This window comes from Sturnira hondurensis, unplaced genomic scaffold (assembly GCF_014824575.4).
Source record: "Sturnira hondurensis isolate 20B ecotype Veracruz unplaced genomic scaffold, ASM1482457v3 Scaffold0008860, whole genome shotgun sequence".
Classification (NCBI taxonomy): domain Eukaryota; kingdom Metazoa; phylum Chordata; class Mammalia; order Chiroptera; family Phyllostomidae; genus Sturnira; species Sturnira hondurensis.
The window spans coordinates 573,898-601,265 of record NW_028081491.1 but is presented as its reverse complement, the minus strand read 5'-3'; the positions used below and the strand labels follow the sequence as shown (position 1 = coordinate 601,265).

Genomic DNA, 27,368 nt, shown 5'->3' with positions numbered 1-27,368 from the left:
AAAAATAAAAAAATAAAAAACAGTCAAAATAAACGAGGGGGGGCAGGCAGAAGCAGCTGAGCAATGAGAGTACCATAATGCCATTAAGGGCATTTGCTGCAAAGCACTCCTTTTCCTTCTTTCCCTCTGAGGAACCAGGCTGCGGGAAAAGCGAAAAGACGAAAAGATAAAGAAGTGTTACTCGATTGTTGCCCAAGCCAGAATTCGGTCACAGAAAAAAGCTCGGGCACGTCAAGCAGTTTCCAGTTCAGCGGAGCGCGCCGGGCACCGCACCTGCTCCGCACCTTCCTCCGCACTCAGCGTGCGGCCGCAAGGGGGCTGCCCGCCGACTCCTAACCAGGTGCCACCAGTCACTCCAGGCAAAGACACCAGAAGACCCCTTGTCCATTCGTCAATAATTACCCTTGATTGACCCTCACCCTACCTCCCTAGTTCCGTTCCACAATTTATTACTTTACACTCTCAGGTAAATAGCAACTTTCAGAAAGTTGAGAAAAACTAAAGCTCAAGAAGAGAAAAACCAATTCCAATCCCTCACTGGGACGATGACGACAACGCTCTACCAGAGTGGCTCATCTACATCCACCACGGGGCTTTCGGAGACTTCAACAGAGCACCGAGTATAAAAGTCCAGGTCAGTTCACAAGTGGGAAAGTATCTGGAATTCCAAAGGTAGATTTACATTTTAAAAGGTCAGAGGTAACCAAGCATTTTTAAAAAAAGAACATTTAGATATACGACATTCTGGGGCATCTATAAGGATGTGCTTTTGGAGATAATGGCAATAACAAAAACTAAAGCCCAGAGGTGATGGAACAGTCACTGGGAAGAGACTCTAAAGGGCAAGACACAAAATGACAGGAATGATGGTGGCAAGAATCAGAAATGAGAAGACTTAAAAAGACCCCCTGCTAAAAATGTCCTAACTACAGGGCTGGTAAAGAGCCCTCCCAATATGAATAATGAGGCACAAGACCCCCCAGAGCAATGACCACTGGGTGGGTTTGGCAGGTGGAGCAGAAAGTGATGGTTCCCAAAGATGCAACCTGGAATAAAAAAATTATTGTATATGACAGTGTTCTTAGCAAACGGATGAGGTTATAACTGAAACAGAAAAGAAAGAAAAGACTGCTGCAAAGAAAGAGCATAAGCTGACAGAAGCACGCACGCAGTGGGCGAGCTGTAGGCAGACAGGAACTGAATGATGTCAGTGAGGTGGGTTCTCAGAGGCACAATGGTGGCATTTTCAAGACTCAACTAAGAGAGCTCTCCAGAGAGTTCATGAGAGAACACTGAAGAACAGGCCAATTCTTCACTGGATTTATTAGTAAAAGAAAAACACTGAAATGAGTTTCTAGCTACAACAAGAAGTGGGAGGTGTAGGAGCACATCAGTTTACTTCTTTCTGCTCAGGAAGGGGATGAGGAAGATACACACCGAACCGCCTGGCACGGAGGGTCAGCTGCCCACCACCCGCCACCAGATGCTGCCACTGCCAGAGCAGAGCTTCCCCCACAAGGCTGAGGGTGAGGTACCGCCTATGTTCAATGGATGCATGAGGGAATAACCATCTGCCATGAGAAAAACAAATGCTTATGACAATAGGCGGGGTTTTTTCAAGTATCAAATATTTGGCCTTTTCACATGTTTGTGGAAAAATTCTCCAAAGCTGTAGAGCCTCTCAGTAAACTGTCGAAAGTCAAGAGGACCATATCAATTGGAAGTGAGTTTAGGTGAGGTCTTCATCCTGGAAATCTCTAAGAACAGAACAAGGCATAGAAATGAGAGGTCAAGTTCCTACGGCACAATGAAATGACGACGACGATGACGACGACACGTGAACAACATAAGCCTGCAAAAGAGAAGGCTTCACAAATGGGAATGACAGCAGACTGGCAACCCTGGTGCCTTATTTATGAACATACACTGAAGGAATGAACTATTTGTTTTTGTATTGTTGTCTAAAGAAAGGAATTCTATTCAAAACTTTACAATTACTAAATAAACTTAGCTCATGCTTTTTGGTCCTGAATCGGATTATGCACAAAAATGTTAATCCCCTCATCACTCTCCAACCAAAAATGAATTACTATTCAGTAGGATAAAAGCTTCAGTTTACAGCTTATCTGCCTCAACTCCCATTATTCCCTGGAAGCCAGGGCTGGGACCCATATACAACATATTTTTCTTTTGGGAGCTGTAGGTGGCTCACAGGGTGACAGGAACACAGGTCAAAGCCCCAAAGGAGGCAAAGGAGCCCCTGCACGAAGGGGGCTGGCGAAACACAATGAAACCCAGTGAGTTCTCACTACTTTACTTCTTTACCCTTCCCAATTTCTGATAGTCCTCTTCAGAAAATTAAAAGTCGTCTTTTTGCTTTTCAACACTATCCCCAATGCCTGGAAACTGCTTTGGGCAATTTCAATGTTTAATCAAGCACATTCAGTCCGAACTCAACTAGACGCCCCTCAGAGCATCTGGTCCCGGGAACTCGGGGAGACGCTCACTGCACAGGAAGCATCTCTGCTGAGAACACAGGTTGAGACCACTAGACAGGACCTCGGTGGAAAAACTGTGCCACGGCCACGCCCCTCAGAGGAGCGAGGTGTGACCAGGCCCACCCCATGGGGCTCCCAGACTCCGTTCCTCTGAAACCTGAAGAGCACAATCCAGAGAGGGGGAAGCAGAGTAAATATGCAAGACACACAAGACTGTAACGGAAGCCTGAGAAACTGTACCTAAAAAGATTATGTCCATTCACCAACAGCAGGCTTCTTCCTTTAATTTTTAGTAATTTAATTCGCCTAAAAGTGTCAAAGTTCAAACAGTCCCATTTCATTCCATTTATTGTAATAAAGTTGGGGGGAAAAGGATAAAAAAAGAAAAGAAAAAATCTCCAACTGTCTTACCAACCATAACTGTTAATACTACAGCATATTTTCCTTTATCTTATTTTAATACTTATTTGGAAATATATACATTTATAAATATTTATAAATATAAATATTTATACATCTATACATTTCTATATACATTATATAAAGCACATTGTACATTCTCAAAATTAAGAGAAATACTCCGTAACAATCATGTACAGCTCTTTTCACTTATTGCTTCATGAGTATTTACCCAGATCATTAAATTTTCTTTAAAAACACGGCTCTAAATTTATTTGGTATAATTCATTAATCTTTAAACCCTATTTCCTCTTTCTCACTGCTATATATAACATTTTGGTTTTATGTTATAATGTACCTAAGTCTTGGATTTTTGGTCAACATTTCTCTACTATTCTTCTTAAGTGGAATTAGTATGAACGGCTAATACTTTTCTAATGAAAAATTTTAAATTCTAAAATCATGAGTCAGTGCCTGACTCTCAAATACTTGTACTGGGGCACGATCACATTCTCATATAAGTAAAATTGTAGAAAGGAATCAACAAAGAGGAAAAATAGCAGAACCGAACAATTTCTTAATAAAGCAAAACACACGGGGCCCTCTGGCCTGCCAGTGAGTCCTTTGCGACACAGACTGTGGAGACCACCCCAGAGCCTCACTCAGCACTGGAGATGGGCACCTCTGGCCAAACCCTCACAAACACGGGGGGGGGGGGGCAGAAAAACGACAAAGAAGCACGGAATCTGTGCAGGACGTTTTACTGAAGCCTGGTCTGGGCCGCCTTCCGCGGCCTGTGGTACTAGGAGGGGCTTGCTGTGCCAGGAACTCAGTGCCTCGCACAGGACCACACAGGCTGCTGCCTCCGGCCTGCCTGCCACTCCTGAGGTGATACTATGTGCCTTACAGGCTCCTTCCTCAAGAGGGATCTGTTTTTAGAATATGTTAAAAATAAAACGTCTGCCTTCAGTTCATGACAAATATCCAAAGATAACAGTGAGTAATGGTTTTAGTCACAGAGCATTCCATTTCTGCCCTCATTAATGACGAAAGTGAAAGCTGCTGGGCTCGGAGTGAAAGAACGAGTCCCCTTAGGTATGTACTGAGGCCAGGAGGGCAGTCTCTGGGTCAGAAAGGTCACAACTCACTCATTCCCCCTATTTCCACCATCATAATTGTTTGTACTGAATTCCCCAACAATTACGCTGAATCTGATACACAGAAAGATTTCCTCCAAGTCCTGACAGAGACTTTGGAAATTCTTAATTAAGAACTTCCAAATACGACATTCTCAGCTTTCCCATGTTATGACTCAGGCACCACATTTCCAGCACTGAGAATATCTTTGAAAAACAAAACTAAACAACAGCCTGCATTGAAATGGTCCAGATTTTCTTACATGACAAACCAGTCAAAAACACTCAATTAATTTCCCATCCCAGGGACTCTGCTTCTCCTATCTCCATTTCTAGCTCCAGAAGACTAAACTGAGAAACCAATGCTTGGAACGTTTCGGGAGAGCAGGATTCTTTTCTCACCTTTTAAAACTGCTTTTTCTTGAAGCAGATCTGGTGGCTCTTTTAGTAACGCCTGCACTGCCAGAAATGCCAGGTTCAGGCGTTTTACAGCTCTGAACACTGGACTGAAGGATTACTCTGAAAACAGTTGGAAAAAAATAACATTATATTCACGGAAACAATCTGCAAATACTTGACAGGAAGGCATTTTTGCACATTAGTGCAATTATTTAATGAGGAATTGATAGGATTTGCCAGAAACGCATTTGCCAACAAACCGAAACACATTTTTACATCGAGCTCTTTTGAAATGAAGCATCTCATTTCTCTATGTGGGTCACAGAAAGATAATTAAGAGTTACTTTGGTTTTGGAAAACAAATGACCTGGCATTTTCAACAATTCCTACACCAGATAAATCAATCAGTAAAACAAATCTGTGTCCCAAAGTCAAAGTAGATTCCCAGAATTCTAGTCATATAAACAAGAACTCATTGAAACCCCCTAAAATTCTAAAGAATGTGAACATAAATATCTATACAATATTTACTCCTCAGAGCTGAGAGTAAGGGCAATACACTCTGAATCAATACCAATTTTATAAAAACATCCCAAATTTTAAAAACATGTTCAAGCAAAATGTGAGTTTTGTCCGGATTACAACTATTTACTGGTCACCAAGTACCCATTAATAAGAAAGTGAAACCGCTAAATTTTGTAAGACTTGATTTAATTGAACTCTAAAAGCCTCAAGGAAGCGATGCCTCTGGGAGTAAATTACCCCAAGGTGTATTAATGAATCAGAAAGAACTCCCCAAGATTAAGCCCACGTGTATGTTAGGTGGAAGGTGGCTTTTCTTGTTTTGTGTTTTTTTTTTAAAGAGACAGGGGGAAGGAGGGAGGGAGGGAAACATCGATTGGTTGTGTCCCGCACGCCCTCGACGTGGGACCTAACCCCCAACCCAGGCCTATACCCGTCTGGGATTGAACCTGCTACCCCTCACTCTGCTGCAAGACATGCCCAACCAACTCAGCCACACCAGTCAGGGCTGAAGGGTGTTTTTAAATTCCTCACCCAATTGTCACAGGGAAAAGAGGAGAAAACATCAAGTGATAATGACTGAAAGGCTGAAATGTATGCACACACACTTATATATTCCATCTTGGTTTCTCTGTAAGAGAAAACACTGACTTGAAAGAGCTTCCTGTTCTCATTTCCAAACATAATGGTAAAGTGGCCGATGATAACAGACTTGAAACCATTTTCTCAGAGTAAAAATAAACCGTTACAACAAACCAGTAGTCCTGCTTCCTATGCCTGCATTACCACTGTTAGTTAATAACCAAAGCCAGGTCCTTAGACACTGTAAGTTAGATTAGTAAATTCCTATAATCTTAGCATTACCCGAAGCACTAAATATTCAATCTTCGGTAAAATGCTAATTTCCCATCACTAAAGAAACAATGGGTTGTCCTGTACCAGACAGAAGTCTGGAGATCGGTGGTGTTCCAGCTGTTTGGGGAGAGGAGGGAGAGGGCTGAGGGGGGCTGCCACCCCAGCTCCCAGCTCTTTCTGCTGTACCCACGTAGGGTTTCTGAAAGCCTTAGGACACGGCCTTCCGTCTGGCTGAGGGGCAGTGATCTCAGGTAAATGAGCCACTGCTCAACTCAGGATTCCTCACAGAGTTTTATCACCCTAAACGTTGAATATTTCAGCAAAAGAGAAAAAGTATAGGCAGACACAGCTACGTGATTAAAGACACCAACTTCCCTGGCATATGAATTCTACTCCTGAAAACTAGGATTTATTTTAAAATCCTTTCTTATTCTGTAAAATGAGGGGGTGATATTTGGTGATCTTTGCTAAAAATCTAAATCCAGAGTTGTTCACAAACAAAACAAAACAACAGCAAAATCCAGCCCAGGATGCCTCCACAGACATTTCTGATGCCCAGGCCTCCTACGCTGGGCTGCCAATGTTGTCTCAAGGCCTCTCGTCTGCTCACAAGGCTCATGGTTTTTATCCCCATTTTTACAAATGGAGAAAATGAGACTCCTGGGGGCGTTTTTGAAATACCACACCTACTTTTGGAACAAGGCCATTTATGGCCAAAAGTATAGACAAGCACCACACTGTAAAATGAATGATATGAGGAAAAATAAGAGTCAATACATTGCCTACTTGGGAAATTGAAGCCCTGAGTTCTTAAATTACCTATACTGAAATATCTTCAAGACAAGTTCTATTCAAGACAGATACTCCTGCTAAATCCAAGTTTAATTTGATAGAAAACTTTAAAAAAGTATTTTAAAGTACCTTTAAGACTATTGTAAATAATTAATGTGAAACTTTGAAAATCCAAGCATGACAGGCATTTGGTATGTGTTATCACACTAATAAAAATTCAGGCACCAGTTATTTGCAGTAATGACAGAACAGTTATTATATCTGTAGCTTGTGTATCAATAAAGTGGGGGGAAAACCCAGCAACTATGCTTAGATACTACCTGTGATATTCTAAAAGTCACACCAGGTAAGGTGGCACAGGCTGGCAAATTCTGACCCAGGCTAAAAGGGAAGGAACTACATCCCACTCTGCAAACCAGGCCAAACACGTAGATCTGTGGAGCACCATTCAGCACCTGTGTTTTCTCCTTTCCATCTTTCCCTGGCAGAACCCTTGATCCTACTCTTTTCACCTCCTGACCACACTGCAGGTCACTTAGTTCTCTGCAGTATTCACTTTGTTCTGAGCCCCAGTATTCCCAGATTTTGGACCCAACAATGTCTGCAACTTGACACTACAGCAAAACAAAAACTGAAAAGCCAGGCCTCTCGCCTATTAAGCCACAAAATGCTCTGAGCATAAACACCCCCAATTCCAAGAAGCGAATCCATCAGAGCAACTATGCGCTATGTATGCTGGTTGTCGACCACCGACACAAAACAAGCTTCCCAATGATGGGCCCGAGGCCCTGCAACTTCCACAGGATCTACCCCACTAAGGGCTTGGCCCAGCAGCTCAAGTGTCCTTGTCAAGATCTCCACACGTGCCACCTAACAACGTATCATGCTGCCAAAGGGAAGTGCCAACAATGGTGCCCAGGAGCCATCACCTCAAGAGACAACTATGAGGATTATACTTTTTAAAAAAAAAGATTTTATTTATTTATTTTAAATAAAAAAGATTTATTTTATTTATTTAAATAAAAAAGATTTTATTTATTTATTTTATCTTTAGAGGGGAAGGAGAGAGGGAGAGAAACATCCATGTATGGTTGCCTTTCATGTGTCCCCTGCTGGGAGTTGGCCTGCAGGGAACTGGCCTGCGACCCAGGCATGTGCCCTGACTGGGAATTGAACCACGATCCTCTGGTTCGCAGGCCTGTGCTCAATCCACTGAGCTACACCAGCCAGGGCTGAGGATTATACTTTTTTATATCATTGTTGCTGTTAAAAGCTTCTGTTTCTGAAAATTCCAAATTAATCAGTCAGGCTAGGTTGAATACTCTGCTTCGGGTCTAATCCAATGGCAAATGTTAGTCATAACAGAAAAAGTTAAACCTTATATAGAATAGTAAAAAGAAAAGAGCCCAATTAAACTCATTTAACTTACCCAGGAAAATGATTTAATCACAAAGTACCTAGGTACTGTTAAGCAATGTGCCACCCATTTAGAATCACACCTATTCAAGATAGCTTTGCCACAGCAAATACTTTAAAATAAATCTATACAGTACCTAATGCCCTTGAGTCTGAATATCTAGAAATCTAAGATTACTAAGAGAAACAAAGGGAAAAAACACCTAAAAGGGTAATCTATATTAGAAATACAGCTCATCAGCTTATATAGTAAGTTTGTATTTAATAAGATATTTAAGAAATAGCATAAACAGAAAAACAAGCAGCTTTTCCTTAATTCTGAAAAGAATGAAGTTGGCAAGCTTTCATCTGAATGAAACCACAAAGACTGGACTTAGTTACTGTGGCATTTTATTTTGGAGGAGGCCCTAGAAGGAACTTTTGTATTTCTTTATAACTCCCAAGTCTCCCAAGTCCAAGTTGGAGCAAGGAAAGAAATTCTTGAAATACGAGCCAAAAAAAAATTTCAAGAGAAAAAAGAATGCAACCTGGACATAAGAGGGCGGCGGCCAACCGCAGCCCCACAGGGTACACCTCCTGTCCCTGGGCTTCCTGACTACCACACCCCAAAGTGGTAGTCCCTATTACCTATACCCCCCCCTCCCCGCCTTAAGCTTTTTGCCACACCCTTCTGCAGAAAAGAAGTGTCTTCACTGTTAAGGTATTCATTTAAGGATGAAAGATACCGAGAGAATACAAATTCTGTTTAACCTAATAAAGGCATTTTGGTTACTTTCAGGAAAGAAGGAAAGTAGGTGTAAGGAGCACTGAGGGTCACGTAGAAACACAAAGGTAAGCAAAGAACTGTGGTCTTCGTGGCTTTCCTAGTTTGGGTTAACATCAAGTTTTGAAAATTGTACTTAATGGTAAGGTGGGCAGCGGGGGAGTTAAATGGGAGAAGAGAAACTTCTGCAAACTCTCAAGACAGAAGACTTACCAGGGAAGCATCTGCCTGCCGAGAGCAGGCTGTGCTCACTGGCAGAAGCAGAGGGGAAACAGGATGGCATGCTCGCTAGACCTTCAGGCTGCAAAGTCAAATCTCTACTAATGGCAGAAAATCAGTGGGAAAATTACTTTTGCTAGATTGGAAAGGGCATACCAAAGATACTTCTCTAGAAAATTAGAGGAAAGTTCTACGAGACAACTGATCGAAAGAAAAGCACCCCAAATTATTCCAATCTAACTAAATGAAAAGAAGCTAGGTCAGTGTATTTTAAAACTGCAATTTCAAAAAGCCCATTAAGAGGAAGCACAACTTAAAAACGAAGTGTGTTGTTTTTCATATCCCACGTATGAATAGTGAAGGCCTTCCTCCCCGCCACCATCCCATTAACTGAGGAGCTGCAGAAAAAGAACCTTTGAAAAAAGGCAAATCAATAAAGCTAGGAGAGCTCGCAGTGAGGAAAACATGCATCAGGAGACACACACTGGACACCAGGGCGAGCACTGGTAGAGAAATGGAATGGAACACTTACACAGCAGCTATTGGCCAAAGGGTCTTGACGGCTACTGTGTTCTTAAACCATCGAGACAGAATAGCACGATGGGAAGAATGTAGTCACAAACAATCCACCAGATGACAACACTACACAGTGCAGAGGTCAGCACAGCTAGGGGACATCTGGAAAGGGGGTGAAGGGGAAAGAACAGATGTTCAAATTGGAAGACAAAATAAATAAAATGATAAATAAATAAAGCCATGTGTGAATGTTAGACACCCTGTGACGATGCAAAGGGGTTGGAAACAAGGGTGGAGTTTCTCCATTTTGTGTTAGCAAAAACATGCCGTCTCCAGTATTAAACTGCCTTGGTACTTGGTAACAAGAGTAGACCCAATCTCTAGTCTAGTAACTGCTCCTATGTTAATTGTATAATACATAAATCAAGAGACGCTGTTCTATAACAAATTCTTCAAAAAGCACAAGATATGCATGCACAGAAAAATGAACCAACCAGGGAGAAAAAGGAGGCAAAACCGACCAAACAAACAAACAAACAAACAAAAGGCCCTGGACTGATAACTAACCACCACTCCCTAGGAGGCAGGACTAGGAGCGGACACAGCACAGCAGGACTGATCTCACTTTCACGGAGCCATAAACTGTACCATCTAGGACTTTCGGCAAACTGCATGCTTTGAAACAAGGATTACAGAAATACAGCCAACTCCAGGCAACACAAAATAAAAGAAAACTTCCCTTATATATTAATATAGTAAGTCCTCACTTATCATTGTTGGTTTTGCAACTTTATATGCAAAACAATATACCACAAAACCAATTTTATCATAGACAATGAGATTAACAAAAGTTAATTTCCTACGGCATCTCATCAGTGTTAACAAAACATTATTTGAGGGCCAACTGTACTATATATATTTCTCCTCAGTTGTTCATTCTCCTCAGGCAGCCAAATACGGCTTTCAGCTTGGTGTTTCCTAATCCACTTGTCTGGCTTCTAGCAGTAAGACAGGAACCCTCCTCACAGTCGCAAGTGTGGTAACTCCTTCCAACCACTGCATTTCCAAACGGTCACCCAGACACATCTGTGACTGAGTGTGGAAAGCGTTGTGCCAAGTATTGGGCTGATCAAGTCAGAATGAATGATTTGGCCTACTGTGCCATCTGTAGTACTGTCCTTGTCACCCAAACCCTTGAACACTATGTGTCAGGCACAGGCATCCTGTATGGGCATGAAATGAAATCGAACCCACACTTTCATTTACTCCTGCCACCAAAAAAAAAATCTACTATATGTTAGGATTACAGGGGCTTAATATTCACAGAGAATGTAATAAATGACCTTGGAACAGTACAGAACTCTCTACCCATCCCAATTTTCATTTGTGGTTACTGATTTAACAGCCATCTTGAAGGCAGAATGGCCTGAATATCAAGGTGTCTACATCATAGATTTTTATTTGTTCCTGTAGTATAAAGCTCACACCATAGGAATTCTTTTCCAATTATGAAAACACACCCACCTACACCGTAATGTCAAGGAGGATTAAAGGCTTGTGCAGTCACCCTGACGAGCAAGCACTTCGAGGTCATGGTGCCCAGACGCGAAGTGCTGCCTCCACGGGACTCGGACCAGACAGGCCTTTGGAAAAATGGCCACCGTCCAATTTTTAATGACTCACTTTCCCCAAATACTGATATAAAATAGAAGCCAGTAACTGGAACAATATTTTATGTACTATAACCTTCTTTTAAGCATCACTAGTACTTAAACATATTTTTCACTAACTTTCCTTATTACAAGTATTTTTACTCAGACCTAAGTACCAACAGAGAAGAAAACTAACTTGCCCACGCTAACAGGAGTCAAAGCCAAGAGGCAGGAACCGAATTTAGATTTCTCAACCTAAACTGCTACTGGAAACGGCTCTCAGGGGACTTCTATTTCTAAAATAACAACAAAGACGTGGGAGGGAGAGAAAATCTCCCGTTGACCTCCTTTCCTGGGGTCCAAAAAGCTACAAATAAGAGCAAAACAGACATGATTTTCATGGCAAAGAGGATTTCAAAAGCAGAGCGGATAAGCAAAGGGCTGCAAAGGAAGAGGGCAACGTGCGGGACCGACCTAGAACTCCCCAGGGTCTGCACACACAGTTAAGGGCTCTGAAGAACATGGGCAATTCTGCCTTTTCCTTGCAAGGCGTGGCCTACAAGTTTGTTAACTCTGTGTATGGAAGGAGGACAGTTTGGGGATTATTCTATTATTCTTAGGATTACAATTAAAAGGGGTCCTGAAATAGTTCCTTTTTAGCAACATTTAAGAAAAAACTTTTACTGAGGTATTTTACTTAGTTGTAATTCATGTCAAGAGTGCTTCAAGCAAAGGGCCAGGGCCCTTCATTTCTTTTAGGTGTAAGGAGTCTAACTACACAACTGAACAAATGACTGCCGCCCCCAGCCTGTGACAGTGACTTCCACTCGGCCTCCACCGAACGCCTCCAACTCCCACCCCAGGAACCTCGAACACCAAGGTGAATGTAACAGGATCTAGTGTTGCCTTCTAGTTTCCAACCAGATTTAGAATCGTAGTCTTCCTTTTTGTTTTCTTTTGTATTACCACAAACCTAGCAGCTATGAGGGAGACATTTATAGCCTCAACTCTTCTAGAAAACAGCAGTGATTTGAACTCTAGAAAACACATTCACAAGGTAGCAGACTCAGCAACAAGAAAATTTCCTAAAAGTCTTATTTAACAAACACTTTTGACAAAGCAGAGTTCCCATCTCCTGACTCCTAACTTGACTGTTGAACAAAAGGCAACCAACTGTTGAGAAATAAACTTGACAGTGCAGCTTCTTAAAAACAAAGCAAAAAACCTGGGCACAGTGAAAAAGTAACCCAGAAAATCATCCCTTTTCTAGGGTTTACTAAGTGTGGTCCCTGGACCAGCAGCACCTGCAACACCTGCAACACCTGGAAGCAGGCTGTGCCCCAGACCCATTGGTCTCACCCTGCACTTTAACAAGCTCACCCAGGAGACTCAAACATGGACTAAAACCTGCGAAGCTCTGCTTTGTGAACTGCCTGTGTCCTCCATCATGCCTAAAATTGGCTTCAGAATAATTATCTAGAGGGACTATAATGTTTCTAAATAATCATTAAGGCTTTAAATATACTTCTTTAAAAAAGATTTATTTATTTTTAGACCAAAGAGAAGAGAGGGAAAGAAACATTAATGAGTGGTTGCCTCTCACACATCCCCAACTGGGGACCTGGCCTGCAACCTAGGCATGTGCCCTGACTGGGAATCGAACTGGCGAACCTTTGGTTTGCAGGGTGGCACTCAATACACTGAGCCACACCAGCCAGGGCTAAATACACATTTTTTATTAAATTAAAAACAAAACTGCACTTGGGAGTTAAAATTACAAAAAGTGCACCAGTCTTAAAGCATTCTAGCTGATGGAAGCACCTCTGCAAAGATAATGCTTAAGTAACACCTATCAGCAATACTGATGCTGCCTTTGATGCCTTTCATTCACCTGGCACTTTATGTTGGAAAACTTGATTCTTTTCTTTGGCTCTTTTACGAGCCTCCCAAGGCAGAGGCCCCCAACAACACATGCCTCAGGTGTAATTCCACTTTACGATTTAAGATTATGAGGAGGTACTGGTAAAGAAAACACTTTTAATTTAAAAAAAGGCTTGCCCTTGTCTTTCATGAGTGTTTATTACATCATTAGCTCTTTACCGTATTACAAAATGCTTACTGAAGAAATGACCCATCTCCAACACAAAAAAAGGGGAGGGGCTAGAAATCTGATATTCCACAATGATAAGGGAGGTTAGTGGAAGGAAGAAATCCAGTGTCAAAGGTGGGAGCACCTACTAAAGAATACCCTAGGAAAACAGTACAATGGTCAAGTTTTTGATTCTATATTTTTTAAAACATATTGGATATTTCCTTGGGCTCGAATCCAAACTACCACTCGCACAAGGCAAGTACAAGTGAACAAGCACACCCTCACCGACTACAAAACATCCTATCCCCGTGCTAAACTTTCTTCTGAAACTTACCAGTAACTCCTCAAACAAAAAATTCATACAAAAATAGTCTAATCTTTTGTTGCCCTCAAGTAATACAATGACATTAAGCCACATGTCACTACTGACTGAATTCTACCATTAAAAGAAATTACTTGTAATATATTAAGGAATTTAGAGAAATTCAGTTTTAAGTAATTACGGACATATCTATTGCTTTGCGGTTTACATCTGGTGTCCACGCTTGTGAGAAAGCCACACAGAGATTATGTCTTGAGAAAGGGCACTCTTAACACTGCTCTCCTGTACACAGGCCAGTGTGCCTAGGACAGAAGAGCAGGATTCAGGAGCTGTTCTGTCCTAGGGGCTTCTCGGGCAACACCCCTCGATTTAAAATGACAGTGGCCATTTCTAACTGGCATAATGGACATGCGGCTATGGGAGAAATGTGCAGGACAACATGCTCACACAGGACCGTATGCACAGACTAAACAATATCGCCCACACAAAGGAAACCAAACTCACGTGAGGGGAACAGCGTTTGCTTTTGATTGTCTTCTGCTTTTCAGGGCCCGAAGTCTATCACCTTGTGTCACTCCATTGACTTCGTCGTCATCACTGTACTGTGCAAGTAGAAGAACACTGAGCTAATGATTTAAGTTGCCGTTATTAACGAAGTAAAACACAGCATCAACATTTATCCACGTTTATATCCACATTTACACATGCAACTGTGTACTTCAACTTTCAGATGAATCTACAGGTCACATTTCAAGACAACTGAACATGTTACCTTTCAGACTTGGAACACAATAGCACTCTTGTTCTAAAATGTACAGACTGTGAAGAGGTATAACGGGTTTTCAACACTGAAAACATTCTTTTTTAAAATTTCACCATCTACTTACCACCATTCAATAGCACAGCTACCCCCTAAACTCTTGGTTCTCTAAAGTTCTCCACTTAAGAACTGGTTCCCTAAATCAGCTGTCATGAAATGGGAAAAGATGTCAGGAAGGGAGGGGGGTGTCACTAGGTCCATCTAAAGAGCTTACTTCACATACCTCTCCCACCAATGACTAGTGAACAAAAAAGAATTTCAGTTTAACAGGCACATAACCTTGTTCTAACTATATGAGTAAAAAGTTCCAAGAGAGGCTATAAGTATAAAGAAATGTGTGACAATGATCCCTCTAAATGTGCTTTATTACTTTTATCTCCGGTTTCCTCCATGTCCTACAGGATTCTCAACAGCATTTAAAGCAATGACAACAGAGTGATGGGGATGGTGCAATTACCAGTTCAGGCTCTTGCTTGTCTTGATTCTCGACACCATTGATTGAAATGTCATCAACAGCCAGGAGGAGTTTTGAGACAGCTGCTTTGTGTTTTCCATTCTCCTGACCCCTTAACTTTTGACGAAAATAGTCACCTTCCAACCAGAGGCTTGACTGTTTCCTGTTAGAGCATTTAAATAACATCAAAATATACCTTGCCGGAAAGATACAACCACCTTTCTCCTACTAGACTATCTGTTGTTACTGAAGACTAAGAAAAACTACTTCCAACTATCTTTCAGACCCAGGTGTTCTCTGAGGAATTACGAAAGCTCTCCATCTACTCACATCACCAAAAATTGTTGCTGAGGCCCGATCACTGAACCAGGCCTACAGATCCTGATCCAAGCGATGGTCTCAGCCGCAGTCATCCTGTAATGCTTCATGATGTAGCAGGCTATGAGAGTGCCCGTCCGCCCAAGGCCAGCTAGGAAGAGAAACAATCGAGTGAGGCCTGGTCTCGCGTCCTCCAGAATTACATTGGACAGGTCGGATTGTTTCAAAAGGCTTACCATGATCCTGCTTACCTCACCAGTGGTTCTCAAATTTGGATGCACATTGCAATCACTTGTAGTTTTAAAAAAATACGGTCTCACCTCCAGAATTTTGATTAATTGGTATGCCATGCATCCTGGACAGAGAGAGTTCTAAAACTCCCCAGATGATTCTAGGAATCGCCAAGATTGAAAGTCACTTCATAAGTGACGATTCTCAGTTAAGTGCAGTGTTTTCTACTCTGGGTTTACTGTTAATGGTAAAATCATGTTTCCAAAAACACAGGCTTAAAATCTTACAAAACTTTCCCCTTATCCAACCATTTTTTTCTACTCTACTTTTATACTCATTTTCACATGCAGTTTTTGTTTTTACTATTCCTGCTGTCTTCCTCTACTCTCACCTAAACTACTATCATTACTTCATGTGTTGCTAATTTTATGTGTCAACCTGGCAGGTGTTTTTGAATGGACTTTTGAGTAAGTACATTACCATCCATGTAGGTGGGTCTCATTTAATCCGCTGAACATCTAAACAGAACAAAAAGACCCCCCAAACTAGAAAGAATTCTGCAGCAGATGACCTTCGGATTTCAGTGGCACCACAGACTTTTTTGGGTCTGCACCCTCCCAGCCCACACTGCTGATTTTGTACTCACCGGCCTTCATATCTGAGTGAGTCAATTCCTTATAATATTGTTCTATATATAATTTAATACACATCCTATTGGTTCTGTTTCTCTGGAAAACCCTCACCAATATAGATTTTGGTAACACGACTGTAACAATACATAAAAATGCACAAGTGGCTTTGGAATCAGAATTGTAAAAACTGCAAGAGTTTTAAGGCACATGTAAGAAAAAAACCCTAGATTGCCTTGAAGAAACTGTTGGCAGGAATATGGATGTTAGCACTGATTTGGGAGCAGACACACGTGGAACTGAAGGACATATTATTGGAAACTAGAAGTAGGCGGTCCTTGCTAGAAAGTGGCAAACACCTGGCTGAATTGCGTACTTGTGCTTGGTGGAAAACACAATTTGTGAAAGACAACCCTGGATATTTAGCAAAGCAGATCTGCAAGCAAAGTGCTGGAGGTGCAGCCTGGATTCTTCTTACTCACACAGTAAAATATGAGATAAGATAAATTTAAGAGGAGATTTTTAACCAAAAAGGAATCCGAAACTAAACATTTAAAAAACTCTAGGCCTACCCATGTTGCAAAAGGTAAGAAAGCATGTTTTGAAGACAATACCAAGGGTGTGATTGAACAAGCAATTCTATAAAGATATTACCCATGGATTTAGTCACCAGAAGCCCAAAACAGGGATGGGACTGCCCCACCAGATGGGGTCAGTTTGGACTAAAAAGGGACAGCCATGGGACCAAATAAAGGAGGGCTTTCAGATTCCTGGGCGAAAGAACTGGACGAGAGATCTCTGGCTATAAACATGTCTCATCCTTCAAGAGAACGGAAGTAGGACCCTGCGAGTGACCCAGAGACTGGCAAGGCCACGCTGCCACCACAGGCACCTGGGGCACAGCTGTGTCTGCTCCTCAGATGGGGCTGCCTGTGGTGTCAGTGGACCAGGGTGCCTCAGCCTGTGACTCAGGGACAAGGCCACTGCCTGGGGCCAAGGAGATGGAACTGCCTCCCCTGCAGGCCTGCAGGACCGATAATGGAGCCGAAGGGCATGATTCTGGAGCCTGAAGATTCCACGCATTTCCCTTGCTGGGCTGGACTTGCTTGGGACCGGACACCACTCCCTTGCTTCCAACGCCTCCCATTCCAAGCGGGGGTGTATTTCCTCCGCCCGTCCTACCACTGTATTTTGGAAGCACATAGTTTGTCTGCTTTTGCAGTTTCCAAGCTGGAGAGGAATTCTGCCTCAGGACACACTGTACATGAAGTGTCTGTCACCCATACCTGATCTGGATGATATGCAGATGGACTTCCAACTTGGAGCTGCCACTGGAGTGGGTTAATAATTTGGGGGCTGTTGGGATGGGGTAAAATGTACAGGGTGGGGCAAAAGTAGGTTTGGAGTTGTGAGCACAGGAAATAGAGTTTATTTTTGTATTATTTATTCATTATTGTATTACTTTCCATATGACAACTGTAAACTACTTTTGCCCTACCCTGTATTTTACATGTGAGGACATGAATACTCGGTGGCCAGAGAACAGAATGTCATGGACTGAACTATATGCCCTCCAAACCTGTATGTTGAAGTCCTGTCTCCCACCATGAGAGTCTCTGGAAAAAGGACTTTATGAAGGTAATTAAAGTTGAATAAGGTCATGGAGGGCACTTAACCCAAAAGAATTAGTGTTCTTACGAGAAGAGGAAGAGACAGGGATGAGTGTACCCAGAACACAAAGAGAAGGTGGCTGGCAACAAGCTGGGAAGAGGCCTCTCCAGGAACCAACTGCATCAGCACTTTGTTCTTGGATTTCCAGCCTACAAAGCTCTGAGAAAATAAATTTCTGTTGTTTGAAACTCAGTCTGTGGTCTTCTGCTTTGTACCCCAAACAAATATACTTCCTAATGAAACTCACTGTTCACTTGGTAACCCAATCTTCCCAGTCATCAGTTTTCTTCCCAAAACAAGTATCTAATGCCAGTCAAACCGCAACCCAGCTATAGGCCCAGCTAACGGAATTGAACCTGAAGCATTTGGGTGCACAGGACGACGCTCCCACTGAGCTCCCTGGCTAGAACAAGTCTCTTTGACTTTTTAGGCCATTCTTCCAATATCATCTTTTGATTACAGTTTACAGCTTAAGTAACAGTAATAGTAGCCTTTATAATTGTCCAATGTATTTACTTACCAGAGATCTTTATTTTCTCATAAAGCTTTGAGTGACGAGCTACCATGCTTTCGTTCAGCCTTTAGCATTTCTTGCAGGGCAGGCCCAGTGGCAGCAAATTCCCTCACCTTTTAGTTATCCGGGAATATCTTAATTTTGACCCCATTTTTTAGGAAAAGTTCAGCCAGGTGTATAATTTGTGGTTGAAACGTTCTTTATTTGACCCTTGGAATGTATCAATTAACTGCCTTCTGACCTCTAAGGTTTCCAATGGCAAATCTACTGACAACCTTCCTGGGGTCCCTTGTATGTAATAAGTCGATTCTCTTACTGCTCTCCAGGTTCTCTTTTGTCTCCTGACTTCAGATTGAATATAATGAATATATATATTATATTGAATATAATCAATCTGACTTCAGATTGATTATAATGCATCTGGGTGTGCGTCTCACAGTGTATCCTGCTTGGAGTTCACCAAGTAACATAGATGTGTACACTCACGTCTATCCTCAAATTTGGGAACTTTCAGTAATTATTTCTTCAAATAAACTTTCTGCTCCTTCCTCTCACTTTGCCCTTTGGGACTCCCACAATCCAGAGATTGGTCCTCTTTATGAGATCAAGGTCCCTTTTCACTTTTCAATCTTTTTTCTTTCAATTCTTCAGACTTGATCATTTCAATTGTTGTATCGTCATGTTCGCTGATTCCTTCTTCTGCCTGCGTATGTCTGCTTTTGAATTTCACTAGTGAATTTTTCCTTTCAGTTACCGTACATTTCAGTTTCAGAGTTTCTTTCTGGTTCCTTTTAGTTTACTATTGCTATGTTGATATTTCCATTTTGTTCTTCATTGTTGTCTTGATTTGTTCACATTTTCTTTTAGCTCTCTGAGCACCCTGAAGACAGCTGTTTTAACATCTTTGTCTAGTAAATTCACCATTTGGTTTTTCTTAGGGACAGTTTCTGTCCATTCGTTTTTCCTCCCTTTGAATGAGTTATACTTTCCCATTTCTTTCAATATCTTGTGATTTTTGAGGGGGAGAAAGCTGGACATTTAAATCTTATAATGCAGCAATTTCAAACCAGTGTACCCCAAGAATTTTTAGAGCATAAAATAGACATGACTATTTAGTCAGGGACACTGACCCTTCTTCCCTTGGATTGTCAAAAAAAAAAAAAAAAAAAAAGACAACAGCCAACACGGCAGTTAACTGTCTGGTATGAATGAATCAAAATTATACCCATTTTTGTCAGATCAGCAAAAAATATATATTGTTTTGATGTGCCACATAATTTTAGTAGTTTATGTAAGCCACAAGATGAAAAAGGTTGAAAACTGTTATAATGTCATAACTCTAGAGATTAGATTTTAGCTATTCCCCAGATTTGCCGGGTTTTTGTTCCTAAGTTGAATTTTTCTTAATATATGGAAAATATATTCCTTGTCTTTAGAATCAACTATCTAAGAAGAGAAGAAAAGTTAAATAAATCCTCATGCATTCTTATAGTGTATTAAATGCCGGGCACTGTTCTAGTGGCTAAAAACAGCAATTTGTTAAAACACAAACTCCACAAAGACAAGCTCTTAAAGTCTGCTTTGCTCATCAACATATCCTAGAACCTACCAAACAGTAGGCACTGAATAGATATTTGATGAACAAATAAATACATTCCAATGTGAAAAGCTTTCATAGAGTTACCTATAAACAAATGCAATGTAATTTACTACACTTTTCATATGAAATTAGGGTTTTAAAAGTATTCTTTATATGTACAGCTTTTTTATATCAATCACACCACAATAAAGAGGTTTTAAGAAAAAAGTGATTAACAATAGATAAAAAAGGTACTCTGTAAAAACAAAGGCATAAAGTGTCCTGGCATATAATCTAAACGAGTATGGTGTTTCCACACATATACACATGTAGCCACCATTCTTTTTCTCCTTAATACTCACCTGAGAATATGTTTATTGATTTTAGACAGACGGGGAGAGGGGGAGAGGGGGAGAGGTGAGGGGAACAGACAGGGAGACACGGGAGGAAAGAGAGAAACATTGATCAGCTGCCTCCCTTACATGTCCCAAGTGGGGATAGAACCAAAACCTAGCTATGTACCCTGATCAGAATTAAACCCACAACCTTTTGGTGTATGAGACGATGCTCCAATCAACTGAGCTACCTGGCTAGAACTGTCCACCATTCTTTCACCAACCCTGGAAACGTACCTTTACAATGGACTGCAATGGCGCCCTCGGCACTTTCACAAACATCCAGAAATTCTTTGACAATTGTATCAGTCGGGGTGCTGCCATCCGCAAAGAATAGATCATAGTGATCAAAACCAGCATTTGTAAAGTGTTTGGCATTATACATCCTTTTATTCAGACGAATAATGGTAGTAACGTTGTGATTCTTGAAATAGGGAATGTAAGCCTCTGGAGAATGTTGGTGATAACCTACACAAAGAAATTATCAAATATGCTAAAATGCAGAAAGAAAACAATGGATAACAATATCACCTGTAATTGTGTGGAAACAGTGTCTAGACCGGGGATTAAATACCAATTTGATTATAACTGTAAAAACATAAATTAAAAAAGTTAAAATCCAGGCAGAATAATGTACTGAAGTGATCATGTACAGTTAAATAATTAAGACCATCAAGCTTAATTTAACTCTTAGGCCTTTCTTTGAGGGGGGCTGGGGAATGGATACAGGACAGATACTTTCAATAACAAAACTATACCAATCCCTTATTTTTCCATACCACTTTCAAGTCTGGTTCTTGAATGAGGTCCACAGAAGGCAATAAATCGGCCTGGTATTATCCAATTTAAATCTCCATTTTCTGCTTTCTGCAAAGGGAAGACCAGCACAAATCATTTTTATTCTTACTCTTCTTTCCACACCTCTTCTCAATCCAGAGTTTCTGCAGAACTTCATATCCATTTGCTGTAGTATGAAAGATGTCCATGAATGACCACGAGACAGGAAACTCAAATTCAGCCCGATATGAATGTTCCCAAGAAAAGTTAGTTCGCTTCTCCTGGTCCTAATCACTTTCTTTCACAAGTGTTTCTTTGCTGGGATACTCGGTCTTCAGAAAACAGAGCCAACTACTGCTGTCCCAAATATACCTACGTGCTTTGGTTATTTTAGCCAAGTAAATTCTCATATGGCTGCTGCTAATTAATAAAAAGCAGACTTTTCCATTATGAGGGATCTGGAAACTTCCTCCAATATGAGCATTCTTAACTCAAAGGAGAAAAAACTACCTAGTTAAACTCCTGGCCTCTGAATATTTACTTTTCATTTGTAGAAAGACATCTCTACATTTTGCTAGCCGTTCAATAAGATGGTCACAGAAAAAAATTTTCATTAAACCACTAAGAAATTTGAAATTATAAATATACTGAGATCACAGTAGGTGTTTAGAAAATAAACTGAAATTTAAAACACTTTACTCCCTCTTATTTGAGTCCTTTGTGTTAAAGTACCATAATAATTATTATAAGATAAATACAGTTCAAATTAAACAACAGAAAGAGTTACACAAAGACTTGAGCAGGAAGGAGGAGACTCTTCATAGTCAAGAAGAGGAGCACTAATGACGAAGAAAAATTAGCTCTGCGAATGTGGTGTGCACATGTGTACCTAGGAAGAAGTAGGACACAAACCAAGGGCTGCTCAGTCGAAGATCAGGCAGGACACCAAAACCAATTTATTTCACTATCCCGAAGAACTGGTAAGGCCCTGGTCCATGCTAAAATGTCTAACTGGGAATGAGGACAAGTGCTGCCAGGTGTTCAGAGTTTGGAAGTGAAACCAGAAATCTGAAGTTAGACTTCATTGAATTGCAGGTGCATCTTGAATTCTGAGACATTAACACAGGGGGGAAAACAGGCACCATGGAATCAATGAAACAGTAATATAAATATTCTAAATACACTGTGGAGTTAAAAACCAGTCTGTGAGCTACCTGTGTCTGCAGCCCCCTAAACATTTGCCCCGTGTTTCAATGCAATTTCCCTGCAAGCAAACAACACTCTGGGTGACCCTGCTACTCCCGCCCACACAAGAATTTCTGCACTAGTGAGAGAGAAGCAGGGTAGTGCGGGCATCACTCCTCAGTGACACAGAGGCACCACTGTGCAACATCTGAACGGACATGAAACGGTGTTTTCAGCAGTTTGGCTTACATAAAAACGAAAGTATATTTTATTTTAAATATTTAACTTCATAAGGACAAGCACCAAAACATGGTGTTAATAATCGAGTTACAGTCAACAGTGTAATACAGTGATTAAACACATACCGTACCTTAGCAATGTATCGCTATTACAGGAAAGTAAAGACGGGGGATAGGGCAGGCCCCGGTGAGTCACAGAACATGGTTTATCTTTCTGGTGCATCACAGTAACGAGTGATTGTAGCTATTAATTCTACTCATCAATAAAATAGTTCACTTATGCCTAAGAGTTTAAAATAGAAATTAACTGAAAAAACAGATACGTGAGGATGCCTGCTCAAGAAAACCATACTAAGATAAAAAGATTCCACAAGAATCCTTGGCCAAAAAAGACCTTTAGCATAAGCATCTAATTCATTATCTATTTTAAGGGTGGAATAAATGGTAGAATCAAATTACTTTTCTTAAAAAAACAAAACAAAAAACATAAATAATCACTGTGTTAAAAAGTATCAAGGATATCTGCAGTTTAACCTGCCTAGACTCTCTTCTTTATTGGTTTTCGTGGCTTGATAGGGTGACCCCAACACCCTAGCTCCTGGGATGACCAGTGTATTCTACCCTCTTCTCCCCCATCCCTGCTAGAAACAAGCCTGCTTGAGTGCGAGTCATATGATCTAAGTCAGGCCAATGAGAGGACTCTGTGGATATTCCACTGGAGCCATGAACGCTCTTTTCTGGTGAGTTTGCCAAACGGGTGAATCAAAGCTGCTGGTGGCTTTCTTCTGCATTACTGAGGGCCGGACTGGGGACAAAGTTAGCTTCAGCCCAGCGTCTGGTACGTGTGTAAGTGCCTAATCTGGTCATGTGTGATAGTATACCTGATCCTGGCCTTTTTACTCATGGAAATCAATAAATCTTCCCTTTTATTTAAGCCATATATGTTTACTTCCTGTAATTTGCAACCAGAAATGTCCTGACCTCATACAAATGGTTATGATTAAGGCATTTTCCAGCAGTTAATTGGATGACTAGTTTATTCATGTCATCAGAGTCTATGCTAAGGGGTTTACAAACATTATCTCATTTAAGCACTACGTATATGAAAAGTCATCAATACTAAAACAACGTAAACTAAACAGTAAAGGAAAGAGCCCAGGAGCACACTCATTCACAGGGGAAGGCTGCATTGAACACAGACTTCCCCACTGAGAATGGAGACTGCAGTAAGAGAATAAAGACCGGATTATTTTTTTTACTCTATGCACATCTAAATCATTCAATATTTTTAAAAACAATAATACTTCTATAAGTAAAACAAAGAATTAAAAACAATATCCTTAAAAACTTACTTCATAGTATTCGTATTCATCAAGGTTGAATGAGTTGAAATTAAAGAAGCCATACTGCATCGCCTAAAATCCAAAGGAAAGCTTTTAAGGACAAAGATGCACGTGAGGAACAACCTCCCAACGTCAGGAGGCGCCCCTGAAAGAGCACTACAATATTCAGATTACATGTCATGAATAGTTTTCAAGAGGTGGGATAGATATATCTTTTAAAGGTGTCCACTATCTGGCAAATTAGTTATAACAACATTTCTTGTAATAGGAGTTGATGTTTTATTTTCCTTCACAATCATCCTAGCTGTGCTGAGCTAAATAATCAAGCCTTCAAAGTAATCCCACTAATTTCCTAGATCAACACCACTCAGGCTTCAAATATAATGCACAAGCTCAATGGCCCCTCAACAAATAAGAGGGAAAAGAGAAGATTAGTTTATCCTAAACAATAATCCCACCAAGTTCATAAATCTTTTCACTTTCAAATTCTTCTTAGATTAAGAGATTAATAATGTTCCCTCTACTAAAGACAGCCCAGAAATCAACACTAAAATTCAAAAATTTGAGAAATTTCTTCTTTCAATAAGAAGAAAATACTAAGTTTTCTCTTCTCCTCCGAGTTGCAGTGAGCAGAGCATGCCAAGGGAAATAAGCAGAGGACCTACTTCCGAGACAAGGCTGAGCCGCGGCCTGGGTATTCTCTGGGCCAGACAGCAAGTTAGAGCTGTCGCTTGTTAGAGCAACAAGGTAGCCACTACTAACTAATGTCACCGCAATAAGTTCTAATTTTATGAAATGTAGTTATTTATATTCTAATTCCAAGACCAAATTCGCAATGAATTTTTATTTCCTTGAATTCCAAATACTCAATACATGCCATGATATTTGGACTAGAGATGTTCCTTACAATAAAATAGTTTATAGGAAGTTTCTATTCTCCTTTGAATTTCATGAGATCCTATTAGAAATGGCACTAAAATGGAGACATAATTACATTTATAAATGTTTCGGGAATGCAATATTCTAAATCAGTCACAAATTAATGTATAAATTGAAAATCAGAAACTACTGACTCTTCAGTACAATTAAATATAGTGTGAAAACAGCAATCTTTGACCTACAGTTCCTAATAAGATCTACTTAAAAACAACATCAAAGGAGCTAAGCCAAGAATTAACAATAGAAGCAGCTATACACCATTATAGTAGACTATATCCAAGGCCCTCAAAGTCTTTCTCCTCTCCTTTTTAAAAAAAATTATTTATTTATCTTTAGAGGGGAAGGGAAGGAGAGAGGGAGAGAAATATCAATGTATGGTTGCCTCTCATGTGTCCCCTGCTGGGAACTGGCCTGCAACCCAGGCATGTCCTCTGACTGGGAATCGAACCGCGATCCTCTGGTTCACAGGCCTATGCTCAATCCACTGAGCTATACCAGCCAGGGCTTTCTGCCCTTCTTTTAAAGGTGGTGGGAGTTGAGGGAAGGGAGCCCTAAAGTCAGGACCGTATGCTAGCCAACATTAGCAGCTTCCTGGGGTCCATCTGACAAGGATTGTAACTGCAATCAGATGGGATCATTTACACCTGCGGCCCCTCACTGGCTGGAGCCCACCACCGGCCTGAGCTGAGGGCCTGGTGCAGCTGCCTCACTGCCTGTGGCAACCACCCTGGGCAGCTCCACACACCACAGAGCCACTGGACTTAAACCCAAAAGAATTAAATTCAATACTTTGATGCACAATACAGGGGGGGAAAAGACACACTAATCAAACCCTGAATCTGTATACTAATTAGTCCTCTCGTTTTAATCCACAAAATTCTTAGACAGCCACCACATTGCAGTACACAAGAAAGCAAAACTGGGTTCCTTTTGCCTCTAAAAATACAAATCAAATAAAAACTTGAGATATTGTTGAAGACTTATTGACCCATGGGCCATTCATTGACTTATAATTCTAGTTTCTTATCCTGCCCTGATATATATATCCCCCAAAATATATATCCAAGGGAGTGTTATAAACAAAGTCTGCTGTGTTACATAACTCAGGGGGCCCTGGTTCATTTGGAATATCATCTAAAGGGTGTTCCCTGCAGTCAAAGAAAGCAAGCGCCCTGGTTATGAAACACAGGCATTAGTTTAAAATAGCTGTGAGCCCTGGCTGGTGTGGCTCAGTTGGTTGGGCCACAAACCAAAAGGTCACCAGTTTGATTCCCAGTCAGGGCACCTGCCTGGGTTGCAGGCTAGGTCCCCAGCTAAGGGTGTACAAGAAACAACCCATCAATGTTTCCCATGCACATTGATGTTTCTCTCCCTCTCTTTCTTCTTCTCTCTCTAAATATGAATAAATAATAGAATCTTTAAAATAACAACATAAAATAGCTTTGAGCTTTGACTGACTGGCTCATTCCCACACACCAAAAGCTTGCAGGTTCGATCCCTGACTGGGGCATAAATAAATAAACAACTTTGACAAAGCAGTAGTGACCTACTTAGTTTTATATAAAACCTACTAACAAGCTAATGGGCTGTTCAAATTCTGTTGAATTAGAAATGGAAGGCTTGAAGACACAAAAATGAAGTGTTTGACAGTGCGTGATGAAAATGTAAATAGGATTGGTGGGAATCAGACCCATAAATATATAAATCAAAGAGACCTTGGACATCAGTAATGTACTGCCTTTCTGTTTTTCTCTGAAATCACAACACATGCAAAATCAATTCTGGATTGAGAACCTAATTATACCTGTTTGTCCCTTACTGCTCAAGTGGCTTTTCCAACTCATGCGGGGCAGCTCTCAGATTCAAACTAACTGTTTTCCACGGAGTGTCATTCTAAGTTCACAGGCATCTGGGACGCCCCTGACACCGTGCACACCTCGGAAGACCTCTGGGGAAGAAGCCCCGTCTGCCTTGCACTGTGCTTTAGCTCTCCACACACCGGGGCTGCACCCGGTCGGCCACTTACCTTCTTCACTGCATGAAAACAGTCGAGAAGTGTAATGAAGAAATTGCAGCTCCCATAGGCAGCATCTCTGAAATCCCAAAAGTACAGAAATACATAGCTCAGTTAATTTTCTGCAATATGCTGACCTCAGAACAAAGCTGACTAGAACTTAAAATCAAACATACTCGGAGCAAGTCTCGGGAAAAAGAAAAAAAATCCTTGCTGTTTGGTTTTTAAATAAACCGTAAGCATTGTTATAAATTTTACTGCCATTTCTACCTACCCCAGTAGATACTTTTTATAGATGTGGATCAATAATAACCACTTGGAATTGTAAATGATCTCTCTGGATCATTTTTGGCTTTGATGGCTGAACTTCAAGAGTTACTAATCAATAATGTGGACCCCTGTGCCAAAAGGGCAAGGCATCTGATTTTTCTTCATACTGGAACAAAAATCCTATCCAACTGTTACCAGGAAAGACTGCTTTTTGATTCTGTGCATACATACATGTATCTGTGTGTGTGGTTGTGTATACCTCCATCCAAGCACGACAAAAAAAGGTACTATTTGAAATACTATGTGCAAGCTAAAAGGTATTTTTCTCCTCTCATTATGCTTCTGCAACTTTTAAGAGTTTAACTCGGATAAGTTCTTTTTGATTCCTAAAGGACAACAGTACCGATAA

At 40.9% G+C, this 27,368-nt stretch overlaps 1 protein-coding gene across 10 annotated transcripts in view; it reads right to left on the bottom strand.

Moving 5' to 3' along the window:
• Positions 1-27,368, bottom strand: part of CDC14B (cell division cycle 14B) — a 104,578-nt gene that overhangs the window by 8,018 nt on the left and 69,192 nt on the right. For 2 of the 10 annotated variants that reach the window (XM_037056182.1, XM_037056187.1), the window contains exons 6-14: positions 26,702-26,768; positions 23,746-23,808; positions 20,972-21,059; positions 20,430-20,660; positions 15,186-15,324; positions 14,859-15,018; positions 14,086-14,183; positions 4,436-4,552; positions 74-658 (exon numbers count right to left, since the gene is read on the bottom strand). In XM_037056182.1, the coding sequence (XP_036912077.1) occupies positions 577-658; positions 4,436-4,552; positions 14,086-14,183; positions 14,859-15,018; positions 15,186-15,324; positions 20,430-20,660; positions 20,972-21,059; positions 23,746-23,808; positions 26,702-26,768 (1,045 nt within the window). In that variant the 3' untranslated portion in view covers positions 74-576. Of the gene's footprint in view, positions 1-73; positions 659-4,435; positions 4,553-9,531; positions 9,678-14,085; positions 14,184-14,858; positions 15,019-15,185; positions 15,325-20,429; positions 20,661-20,971; positions 21,060-23,745; positions 23,809-26,701; positions 26,769-27,368 lie in introns of those variants that run through there. The other 8 variants (XM_037056184.1, XM_037056190.1, XM_037056183.1 and 5 more) reach the window with 5 other exon arrangements.